This window comes from Saccopteryx leptura, chromosome 3, assembly GCF_036850995.1.
Source record: "Saccopteryx leptura isolate mSacLep1 chromosome 3, mSacLep1_pri_phased_curated, whole genome shotgun sequence".
NCBI classification, from domain to species: Eukaryota; Metazoa; Chordata; class Mammalia; order Chiroptera; family Emballonuridae; genus Saccopteryx; species Saccopteryx leptura.
Window position 1 is genome coordinate 179,049,062 of NC_089505.1, and position 13,000 is coordinate 179,062,061.

Sequence of the window (13,000 nt, forward strand, 5' to 3'; positions counted from 1 at the left end):
AAGGCTAATTCAGCTCAGCAAACCATTTTGGACCATATTTGGAAGATAGGATTGGTGTGGAAATATTCAAGATGGGTGCCACATGAATTAAGTCAGAAGAATTTGGATGATCGAGTCATCATATGCATATCTCTGCTTGCTTGGAACAAAATCAAACCCTTCTTGAACCTGATGATAACTGGGGATGAAAAGTGGATTACCTACGAAAACATCGTAAGGAAAAGGGCATATTGTGAACCCGGAAAACCTAGCCCTTCCACCTCTAAACCAGATTTGACTCTGAATAAGAGAATGTTGTGTATATGGTGGGACATTTGAGGACCAATACATTATGAACTTTTAAAACCGAATGAAAAGCTCAATTCAGAGAAATATTGTCAGCAACTGGATAATTTAAAGACAGCAGTCCAAGAAAAGAGGCTGGCAATGTTCAATAGGAAGAACATCATACTGCATCATGATAATGCCAGGCCACATGCTGCTTTGGGGACTCGTCAAAAAATTGCAGAACTAGGCTGGGAAATTCTGTCGCATCCATCATATTCCCCGGACTTAGCACCCTCTGACTATCACTTGCTTTTGTCCTTACAAAATTTTTTGAAGGGCAAAAAATTCAAAAATGAAGAAGATATTAAACAAGCACTGGTTCAATTTTTTGCATCAAAAGGTAAAACATTTTTCAAAAATGGGATATACAAATTGCCCTCACGCTGGCAAGAAATCATTAATAATAATGGCAATTATATTATTTAATAAAGTTTATTGACGGTAAGAAAAATTTGTATTTTGTTTTATTCCAAAAATGGACAGAACTTTCCAGTAGACCGTATATATATATTTTCAAGACATTGTTGGCCATTTATTTTTTTATAATATTTTACTTTGTTTTATGGAATTAGCACCTGTTATGTCAAAGATAATGAGTTCTGTGAAGTGTTTTTCTTTCTAGATTTGATCTGTAACTACTCTTTTTGATTTGCATAGTTCAGGATTTTGTTGGCATCTTGGCTATGTCTCTTCACATTATCTTTGAAGATTTTCTTTTTAATTGTTCCTTTTACTGTTCTTTTAATAAGGTTTCAGAAGAAATCTGAGATAAAACATGGTGGTCAGTTGTAACAGAATTTGCCAATCTTTTGTAGACTCACAGCCTGTGTATTTGGAGTTCCTCATCTTTCTAACATAAACTTCACCCTTAATGCTTAAATTATAATAATAGTTTCTGTTTGTTTAACATGAGGCATTTATAAAAATGTCTGAGGACCATATTAATTAACTTAGGTTTTTTGTCACATTTGTCTTTCCCATACCTTATCAGTAGCAATCTTTTTATAAGTCCAATTTATTGAAAAATCATTTATATAAAATAAAACTTGCCCTTTTGGGTATAGAGTTATATGAGTTTTGACAAACAACTGTATAACACACAATGAAGGTAGAGAACATTTACATCACCCCCATTGTTCTCTGGGCTCTTTTGTAGTCAGTAAGTAGGGTAGCTATGTTTTAGTTATTTTCAGTTAAGCTGATAATTTCAATCATTCTGGTACTGTTATTTTTGAAAAGTATAAGCTCTGGCCAACTGGCTCAGTGGATAGACTGTTGGCTTTGTATGTGGATGTCTCAGGTTCAGTCCCGGTCAGGGCACACAAGAGAAGCAACTGTTTCTCTTCCTCTCCCTCTCTTTTTTTCCTCTTACCCTCCTGCAACCAGTGGCTCAAGACTCAGTTGGCTTGAGTGTGTCTTCCTCATGTGCTAAAAATAGCTCAGTTGTGAGCATCAGCCCTACCAGGTGGATCCCAGTTGTGCTGCTTGCAGGAGTGTCTCACTATCTCGCCTCCTGTCACTTAAAAAAAATAAAGAGACTGACCAGATGTTGGTGCGGTGGATAAAGTGTCGAACGGGGGTGTGGAGGACCCAGGTTTGAAACCTCGAGGTCACTGACTTGAGCACAGGATCACCAACTTGAGCGCAGGGCCCTGTCTTGAGTGTTGGATAATAGACATGACCCCATGGTCTCTGGCTTGAGCGCAAAGATTACTGACTTGAAGCCCAATGTCACTGGCTTGAGCAATGGGTCACTAGCTCTGCTGTAGCCACTCAGTCAAGGCACATATGAGAAAGCAATCAATGAACAACTAAGATGGTGCAACGAAGAATTGATGTTTCTCATTTCTCTCCCTTCCTGTCTGTCCCTATCTGTCCCTCTCTCTGACTCTCTATCTCGGTCAAAATAAATAGAAAGAAGAAAAGTACAGAAAGTTTCCATACACTGCTCCCTATATAACACAGCCTCCCAACTTTAACCTTAAAATATATATATTTTTTAATCTTTTCAAATAGGGACAGAGGTCGGAGGAGCAGATCACGTATGAGGAGGCGGTCTCGATCACGGGGTGGTCGTAGACGGAGGAGCAGAAGCAAAGTAAAGGAAGATAAATTTAAAGGAAGTCTTTCTGAAGGAATGAAAGTTGAGCAAGAATCATCATCTGAGGATAAGTAAGGGAAAATTTTCTAAAATGTTGTTTTTCCAGTTTAGAGAAACACTGACTTAAGTCTTTATTTTATACCTGAGTATTGTAAGTGAGCCCATTTGTTTGGTTCTGGATTTAAACGTTAATGTTTGATGCAGATTTTACAGGTTTTATGGCAGAGCTCATGGCTTTCTGGATTTAGATATTTTGGTTTTGGCTAGAGTGAATGGTATTCATTACTTTATCATGAGTTTTCCCTTCTTTATTTTTATTAGGAACAACAGATAGTCTTGCCAATCTTAATTACCAATTTTTTGGAGGAAATTTTTATACTAATTTTAGACTTTTTTGTTTGTAAAATGATAGATACTTTGCAACTGAGGCTATCTGGTGGCAGTTATTTATATTAAAATATGGAAAATACAGAAACATTTCAGTGTCTAGTAGCATAGCAGGGATGTTTTTTTAAATGTGAGTTGTCTAAATAAAACATCTCAAAAATAAATAAGACTAATTCAGAGCATTGGTTCTCAACTGGAGATGATTTGCCTCCCCATTGGTCAATATCTGAAGACATATTAGGCTATCAGTGGTTAGAGATCAGGAAGACTGTTCAACATTCTTCAGTGCACAAGGCAGTCCCCATAATAAACTGTCAAAATCTCAATAGTGCTAAGGTCAAGAAACTGATTAGACCTAGGTAAAGAGAAAATTGAACTGGGGAAATATGTTATACATAAATTCTAACATCTTCAGAGTACAGTTTGCTTACTCTTCTGCAGAGGACATTCAGTGGACCATAGAGAAGGCTGCCCTGGGAGGGATCATAAATATTGTGGAGGTGTTCTTTAGTGGACAGCTGGGACTAGCCTGGGTTAGATTGTATGCAGATGTTTACATGTGCATTTTTGATGGGGAAAGATCTACAGCTTTCAAAGGGTTCTGTGACCCAGAAAAGTTACCCATTTACTTATTTGTCCTAGCCCTCTTGTTTTATAGGTGTGAAAACTGAGGTTAGAGGGATGAAATGACTTTTAATAATGCTAAGGTTGTGGCAGAGCCAGGGATGACATTTTTTTAAAATAAGGGTCTTTTCTTTTTTTTCCAATTTTGATGCCATGAAACATGAGAAAAATGAGACACAAAAAGTTAAATTACTTGATAGGATTTCAAACCAGACACTGTGAAACAGTTTAGAAACAAAGGTAAAAAGAGTAAGATTGCTTAAGATTTCTGCTCAAACTTATTGATGTGATGCCCAACATTTCCCAGCTTTTATTTTTAAAACATATAAATTATGGTTTTGGAATCTCTAAGAATGTTTAAAATTAATTATATATATGTGTGTATGTTTTTAAGTCTTGAAGATTTTGATGTAGAGGAAGAAGATGAAGAGGCCGTAATAGAACAGAGAAGAATACAGAGGCAAGCAATTGTTCAGGTACATGATTTTAGTAAATTTTTTATCAGTCCTTCTTAAGTAATCAACACTTTAGTAAAGTAAGTTTTTTACTTTAACAAAAAAGTGATAATAGTAGCAATTCGATAGGTCTTGGAAAAAATTATAGTTTCTTAATAAAATTGAAATGGTTACCCTTTTTGTTTTACATAAAATTCTGATATAAACCTCTTTAGTAAGACAAAAAAATTTTAAGTTTATTTTTTTAAGTTAAAATTTTCATAAATTGGAGGAATTTCATTTGGAAAAAAATGATGCTTGTTAACTATTTGAAAGAAAAACTTTAATGTCTAATAAAATGGCAGATTTTCTAATGCAAATGTGATTGTTTAAATGGAGCATGTCAAAAATAGTTTTTTTGGGTTTTTGTTTGATGAATTTTATTGGGGTGACACTGGTTAACATAATTATATAGGTTTTAGGTTTTAGATTCTACAACACATCTCTACTCAATGATATTAAGACTTGATGTAGTTTTTTAATGATAAGGTGAGGTTCCTTGGAAGATTGTCAGTTCTTCCTTGGCCATTCTGAGAAAAAGCCATGGCCACTAGATCTTTTGTGGATGGCTATTCCTGTAAAGTGCCTTCTGTCATCATTATTAGCAGAACTTTCTTCTAATGATAGGAAGATAAATGATGGAATTGAGAAGAACAATTCTGAAAGACATGAAAAATGTTGAGATACTGTAAAGGTGATAGCAAGCAAAAGGAAAGGACAGTCGTGGCAGCTCACCTAAACACACATAGCAAACCATAAATCAGGGACTGATATGTCAGTGACAGAAAAAACTTAAATCACTTGAGACTATAGGGCAAAACAAAAATTCGAGAGGAAACTTAACTTTTTGGTCACTGATTAAATGATTGTTGAAATTTCTTTTGTTCTTGCCCAGCTCCACAATCCCTTACCTCCTGCCCTTGGGGCCAGATATGCTTCAGTACTCCGAAATATTTGAATTTTAGGAAGCTAATATGTTGCGTTTGTGTATTTAGCCCCATCAGTGGGGTCTAGAAGAGCACCCCATCATTAAATACAGTGGTATTTCTGCAGTGCGGCATATTATGTTCACTCTGGGAAAGATAAATAAGACTATAAATAGTGTCACATCTGTTTCAGTCAGCTTTGCCACCTAATGAATGTGTACCATACATAGAAAAACTGTTTTAGAGTTTTGTGGATGTTGGAATTGTATAAGGGATTGCGGCTCTGCTTCAGTTAAGGCATCATCAATACCTTTTGAAGGGTTTTAACATTATTTGACTCTTTTTTATATAGCACCTCTTAGCAGATATATTTAGATAGCATCAGACTCTATGAAAATAATGCATTGTATTGTTATTACAGAAATATAAATATCTTGCTGAAGATAGCAATATGTCTGTGCCATCTGAGCCCAGCAGCCCCCAGAGCAGTACTCGCACACGGTCACCTTCTCCAGACGACATTCTGGAGAGGGTAGCTGCTGATGTTAAAGAGTATGAACGGGAAAATGTTGATACATTTGAGGCCTCAGTAAAAGCCAAGCATAATCTAATGACAGTTGAACAAAATAATGGTGAGTAAACTGGATTTTTGTTTTGACCATGGTTTTCTCTGAATGTTTAATGCAATTTTAAATGTATCCCAGTGAATGTTCTCTATAAATGTGTTTTATTATATAGTTTACATAACCAGAACAGTATATTAAATTCCCACATAGTCATCTTGCTAAAGTATTTTAAAGCAATTCCTAGCCATGATTTCATTTCATCTGTAAATATTTCAGTTTGTATCTTTGTTAAAGACTTAATGGTTGGTTTGAATCAAAATTCAAATAACATGCACATGTTATATTTAGGATACTAGAAAGCCCGGCGGTCATACAAAATGACCGCTGTTCTAGATATTATAAATTGTAATTAAAATGATTTGTGCAAAGGTGTCTGCTAATTCAAACTGAATTACCCAGGGCAGGTGGTGAGGACGCCCCTTTGCTTACTGCCCCATGGGGTTTCCCCCTTCTACTTGCTTAATTGCTTAAAGTAGAGTGCAATGAAGGAAACCACTGGCGGTACATTTCTTAAGAGCCACCGCTAGCTCAATAAATTAAGGTGATTTAAATAATAAAATGTTAATTCACATGTCAAAGATCTCTTTGTACACAACATTTCTTGTGTAGATCTTTCCATCATTTTTAAGCTCGCCTTGCAGAGGACCATCAATTATTTTTAATTTTACGTCCGTTCTTTCATGAACTCTTGAACAGGCAACATAAAGTTGACCGTGTCCAAATGCAGGCTCAGGTAAAAAAATGCCAACACGCTTAAGCGTTTGGCCCTGAGACATATTGATGGTCATAGCAAAGGCAAGTTTTACAGGAAATTGTCTATGTCTCAATTGAAACGGCAACCCTGTTTGAGATGGAGCCAAATCAATTCTTGGAATGACATGTATTTCACCTTTAGAGGATCCAGTCAAAGACTTAGCTATTATGACATTATTTTTCAATTGGAGAACCTCTAGTCTTGTACCATTGCAAAGACCCCTTCTGGTGTTAAGATTTCTTAACAGCATAATAATTGCTCCAATCTTTAACCTCAATTTGTGAGGTGGCATGCCAGAAGGCAGGACTATTTGAATGCCGTGGCAACTTTACCCCATTGGCTAGTACAGTTACGCAAGCAACCAATAAGCTATCGGCGACAAACAGACACTTAAGCCGCATATAATAAAGATATACCAGTAAGTTGATTTCTAATGTTTTAAGTCTTAGTCTTAATAGTTTTTTCCTCCATTCCCCTCTCTTGCCCTCCTGCCATTTACTTTGAAGATACCAGGACCATGTATGCTTTAACTTTTCCATTCTGATTTTTTCTGGCTACATTCTTGTGTCTGTTATCTGATTTCTTCTGTCCTCAGTATTTCTTGTAAACTAAGTGATTAGGGTTAGAGACAAATGCATTTAGGTTTCAGGTTTTTATTTTTTTTATTTTGGCAAAAATAGTACTTCATAAGTGGTGGTGTGTACTTGCATCATCCCATTGGGTAGCAGGTGGTGTGTGGTTGTCCTAAGTTTTCCATTTGTTGGTTATTCAAAATGTAGTTTGTACAGGAAGGCAGTGTGAATGCTTGATTATTTTCCTTATTGACCAGTTTTTAGCATAGAAGAGAGTTGGTGCTCTAACAGTCTCCATAGATGACTCGTGAGGTTTGTTGGGGGTTAGTCAGTATCATTTTGTACTTGTGTTTCAATCCATTGCTGTCACTTTTCTTTTTGAGGCTCAGATTGTTCTCTCTTCAACTGAGGTGGAGCCCTTTTAAGTTGGTTTCTAATGTCTTCTGACCCAAATCCTGCAGTATTTATTTAATACAGCTATTTTACTTTCTAGATTCAGGGTCAGCAAGCTTCCTGTAAAAGTTCTGAAATGTACCATTTTAATGAAAAGTGGATGGTATATATATATATATATATATATACATATATATATATATATATATATATTTTTTTTAAGTGTCATAAAGTGATTTCAATAGTTTTTTTTGTGTGTGTGTGACAGAGACAGAGTCAGAGAGAGGGACAGATAGGGACAGACAGACAGGAAGGGAGGGAAATGAGAAGCATCAATTCTTTGTTGCAGTTCCTTAGTTGTTCACTGATTGATTTCTCATATGTGCCTTGACCAGGGGGCTACAGCAGACTGAGTGATCCCTTGCTCGAGCCAGTGACCTTGGGCTCAAGCTGGTGAGCTTTGCTCAAACCAGGTGAGCCCGTGCTCAAGCTGGCAACCTCGGGGTCTTGAACCTGGGTCCTCCACATCCCAGTTTGATGCTCTATCCACTGCGCCACCACCTAGTCAGGCTCAATTGGTTATTAACAAAAAACTAATATACAAGAGGAAAAAATGTTTGAATTGCTATTAGTAGTTTTTCATTATTTGTACTTTAATTTGAATCTATTCATTTTTCAAGTGTTAATGCTAATTTCTATTAAGGGTCATCTCAGAAGAAGCTGTTGGCACCTGATATGTTTACAGAATCTGATGATATGTTTGCTGCATATTTTGATGTAAGTAACTTTAAGTTACAAAAATACAATTATTAAACCAAAAAATATAGGTAACAAATATGTATTTGTGTGTGTGGTATGTACAGAGAGAAAGAGAAAGCAAATTAAGAAACATTGACATTTGGACAACTGAGTGAAGGGTATCTGGAAATTGCTAGTTTTGCATCTTTAAGTCTGAAATTAAGTCAGAATTCGAAAACAAGTACAGCAGAACAGTTTGAGAGCTTTATACGTGTTAAATACCAAGTGACTTAAAGGTGTAGTTACTTTTTTGAAACAACTTTTTTCTTAATTTACAAACTGTTTTTAGCGGGGGTGAGACAAGATGATGTCACTAAGCTCCAGACATTATTAAAACAAGAGTTCACTATATTGTAAGGTGATGGAGAACTGAGGATTTGGAGCCTATAGAAATCATTGAAGAGTTGGATATAAGGAGTGGGTTAACCATTTTTATCAGTGCCTTTTCTTGAAAATGTTTTAAAACTAATATTCAAAAGTAAGGTAACATGAGAAATAGAAAGTTTTGGTAAGAAGAGGTGGGAAGGCCCTGGCCGGTTGGCTCAGTGGTAGAGCGTCGGCCTGGCGTGCGGGGGACCTGGGTTCGATTCCCGGTCAGGGCACATAGGAGAAGCGCCCATTTGCTTCTCCACCCCCCCCTCCTTCCTCTCTGTCTCTCTCTTCCCCTCCCGCAGCCAAGGCTCCATCGGAGCAAAGATGGCCTGGGCGCTGGCGATGGCTCCTTGGCCTCTGCCCCAGACGCTAGAGTGGCTCTGGTCGCGGCAGAGCGTCTCCCCTGGTGGGTGTGCCGGGTGGATCCCGGTCGGGCCTATGCGGGAGTCTGTCTGACTGTCTCTCCCCGTTTACAGCTTCAGAAAAATAAAAGGAAAAAAAAAAAAAAAAGAAGAGGTGGGAAGGATAAATGTATAATGGACATTAAAAATGAGTAGGATAAGCAGCCAGTGCTCAGAACCCAGCAGATACTGATAATTGGTTTAAGTGATATATTACATACATATTTTGCAACAGGAACACCAAAAAATGGATTAAGAGAGGATGGAATGATTATTGAGCCATTATTTCTCTGGATGATACTAAGGATCCTTTGGATATCATAGAGAGTGATATGAGATAAAGCCTCTTCAGAAGTACCAGATACTTCTTATTTCCCTCACAGGCTCACTAGTGCAGCCAGGCACATCTCATATGTCTGTGGGAGGAGATCAAGGGCTGTTACATGGACAAGGCAGTGAGAGAAATGTGACAGTTAGTAGAAGAGTTGTACACTGATTATTAACTGAATGCCCATCTGTAATTTTTGTCCTCTGTCAGTAGCTATAGAACATCAGATCTGGTTTGAGTTTTTATTTTTATTTATAATGTCCTAGTCATATTCCAAAAAAACTTTAGGCCCTGGCCGGTTTGCTCAGTGGTAGAGCGTCGGTCTGGCGTGCAGGAGTCCCAGGTTCAATTCCCAGCCAGGGCACGCAGGAGAAGCGCCCATCTGCTTCTCTACCCCTCCCCCTCTCCTTCCTCTCTGTCTCTCTCTTCGCCTCCCGCAGCCAAGGCTCCATTGGAGCAAAGATGGCTCGGGCACTGAGGATGGCTCTGTGGCCTCTGCCTCAGGTGCTAGGATGGCTCTGGATGCAACAGAGCGACGCCCCAGAGGGGCAGAGCATTGCCCCCTGGTGGGCGTGCCAGGTGGATCCCGGTCGGGTGCATGCGGGAGTCTGTCTGCCTCCCCGTTTCCAGCTTCGGAAAAATGCAAAAAACAAAACAAAACAAAACAAAACTTTAAAAGATGCTGTGTTCATTTTTTTTCCTGTGATGCAAGGGACTCTGGTAATCACATTCCACCTATCCCATTTACATGATTTGGCATAAAGTGTTTTATTAAATTACAGCTGATTTCACCCATTTTTATTTTAAAGAAAGTGCTTTAAATGTCTGCCTGATTACTGGGTAAATAGATCATGTTGCCTCAATTTCAGAGTGCTCGTCTTCGGGCTGCTGGCATTGGAAAAGATTTTAAAGAGAATCCTAATCTCAGGGATAACTGGACTGATGCAGAAGGCTATTATCGTAAGTTACAATTGTTACTGATTTTATAGTTCATTGTAACATTTTGTAAAAGTATGTGGCTTGACACAGTCACACATTAAAGAGCTCTAAAAGTCACATCATAGTGCCGTACCTAAAAAGTGTGGCTTATCTAGCAACTGCTGAAGCCATGTTGTATTTCAGTAAGCAGTACAGAAACATCACAGGCTGAAGTGAGGTTAAAGACTGGATGTGGAGCCTAATTCTATTCACCAGTTATTTTCAGTTGTGAGGTAATCCTTCAGGAGGAAGGAGTGCATCACTTGCTTGTCTCGATCTGAAACCAAGACAGACAACATATAAGGAACTGAGGTTCAAGTCTGGATGTGTAGCCTAATTCTATTCACCAGTTATTTTCAGTTGTGAGGTAATCCTTCAGGAGGAAGGGGTGCATCACTTGCTTGCCTTGATCTGAAACTAAGACAGACAACATACAAGAAACTTGGGATACCTGTCATGCAGTATTTGTTGTGTAGGAATACAGTTGGAAACAGTTCAGCCACTTCCCTACTCAAGTGTTAAAACATCAGCCTTTGATAGGACGCAGAAACTTTCCTTGTAAGGATTGGAAGTGAGTATTCAATTTTAATCACATTATGAAAGAGGGTGACCAGTGTTGTCTAGGAAACCAAGCACACAACAGTAGAATTTGACACTTGTTTTAAGTGACTGCACTGTGTTTTCTACTTTTTAATTTATTCTATGCATCTCATAGTTTTGTTTGGTAGTCTCTGGTCAAAATTCTTATTTTTTAATTCACTCTTTTAGGTGTGAACATAGGTGAAGTACTAGATAAGCGCTACAATGTGTATGGCTACACTGGTCAAGGTGTATTCAGTAATGTTGTACGAGCCAGGGATAATGCAAGAGCCAACCAAGAAGTGGCCGTAAAGATCATCAGAAACAATGAGCTCATGTAAGTTTAGAAAAATATGTGATGGAACCTTTAATAATACAGGTATTCCAAAAATGAAAATATTTTTAAACACCATTTAAAAAAAGTAACAGTTTTTATAACTGCAATTGTAAAATGACAGAAGCCATTCTTTTTGACTGGATTTTTTATTTATATTAAGGTGTTATATATGAAGTAGACTGATTTGTATTTAATTCATTTCAATGCATTTTAGTATGATGCATTTCAGTACCTACTCTGCACTAATATCAACTTAGACTACTGCTTGTCTATGGTCATCTTTTGCTGTGAATATCTTAAATTTAAGATCAGAGGGAGAAATAAAGGGGTTATATTAATTAGCTGCCACTGATTGGCATGTGGTGGCCTGCAAAAAGGGAACGCTGGTTCATCAGATAGTTCTGGGAATTATTTGTATCTTTTATCTGTTGCCTTTTTTCTTTAATAGAATAGAGTGACATACACCAGCTTGAGTGTGGGCTCATGTGGTTTGAGCAAAGCTTACCAGCTTGAGCCCAATGTCGCTGGCTTGAGCAAGGGGTCACACACTCTGCTATAACCCCCGGTCAAGGCACATGTGAGAAAGCAATCAACGTACAACTAAGGTGCCGCAATGAAGAATTGATGCTTCTCATCTCTCTCCCTTCCTGTAAGAGGAAAGAAGGGGAGGGGTGGAGAAGCAGATGGGTGCTTCTCCTGTGTGCCCTAGACCAGAATCGAACCTGGGACATCCACACCCTGGGCCAACGCTCTACCACTAAGCCAACTGGCCAGGGCCACCACACACACATCTTAACACTTAATCTGTACCACACGCTGAGCTAGTGTTGAAGTCAACTTACTATCTGTTTTGAAACAGTAGAAAGAAAAAAAAAACACTAAAAAAATGTAGCTTTATAGAGTTTTGAGTTACTCTAGGCTTAGAAAGTTCTTTGTTTGCTTTGTTTTGATGGTTATCCCAAACCCCTGTATTATAGACACTAACATTTTAAAATATAACTTATTGACAAACTATAGCTAGAACTTCATAGGATAACTAAATATTTATATTAATATTTAGACATTCTTTAATTAGACTCTTAAGGAACCAAGACTGTATGCAGTGTGTGGTTCCACTTTTGTTAAACAATATTTACATCAGGACTTGAAAACAAAATTGCAAGATTGATTTCCCTCCAAGTAAAGTGGGTGTATTCTTCCAATGCTTCTGTTTTGTTGATTGGTTATTTTGCAGATTAGCTTCATGAAAACAGTATTTGACTAAGTATAAAGCATTATATAAATAATACAGAGACTTGTCATTCCTCAACAGATTTATTATTAATTAATAATACTGCAATTGTAAAATGACAGAAGCCATTCTTTTTGACTGGATTTTTTATTTATATTAAGGTGTTATATATGAAGTAATAGAACTCTAGACTGATTTGTACTTAATTCATTTCAATGCATTTTAGTATGATGCATTTAGTATGATTAAAAAAACAAAATAAACTAACACATCACCTATGGTACATGAGACTGGAACTAGTAAATATATATTATTTAGTTTTCTGAAATTCTGGATGTATTTTATTTTGATCTAATTTTCTTTTTTAATTTCAGGCAAAAAACTGGTTTAAAAGAACTAGAATTCTTGAAAAAACTTAATGATGCTGATCCTGATGACAAATTTCATTGTTTGCGCCTCTTCAGACACTTTTATCACAAACAGCATCTCTGTCTCGTATTTGAGCCTCTCAGGTAGTGTTAAAACCTGTACACTAAACTGAAAATGTAGTGTCTTCATCTCAGCCAACTTCACTGTAGGTTAAGGCCGTGACAGATTTTCTGGCTAGTTGATATTTGTTGTTGTTAGCTCTGCTTTTTATTTTTTAACTTTTGGTTAAGAGCTGGCTTCTTGACAGTCATTCATGTATAAACATTGATTGACTGCATATATGTGCCAGTTACTAATTGCTTTTAGCCTTCAGTTCAAAAGAGAATTTCAGAGAAATTCTCTG

At 37.3% G+C, this 13,000-nt stretch overlaps 1 protein-coding gene across 8 annotated transcripts in view; it reads left to right on the forward strand.

Moving 5' to 3' along the window:
- PRP4K (pre-mRNA processing factor kinase PRP4K) overlaps positions 1–13,000 on the forward strand; it is a 48,684-nt gene that overhangs the window by 23,904 nt on the left and 11,780 nt on the right. For all 8 annotated transcript variants that reach the window (XR_010750288.1, XR_010750290.1, XR_010750291.1 and 5 more), the window contains exons 4-10: positions 2,344–2,499; positions 3,834–3,915; positions 5,281–5,491; positions 7,908–7,981; positions 9,973–10,063; positions 10,850–10,997; positions 12,603–12,740. Coding sequence is in view for 1 of the 8 variants with exons in the window: in XM_066376921.1 (XP_066233018.1) it covers positions 2,344–2,499; positions 3,834–3,915; positions 5,281–5,491; positions 7,908–7,981; positions 9,973–10,063; positions 10,850–10,997; positions 12,603–12,740 (900 nt within the window). In the remaining 7 variants the exon portion in view is untranslated. The remainder of the gene's footprint in view (positions 1–2,343; positions 2,500–3,833; positions 3,916–5,280; positions 5,492–7,907; positions 7,982–9,972; positions 10,064–10,849; positions 10,998–12,602; positions 12,741–13,000) is intronic.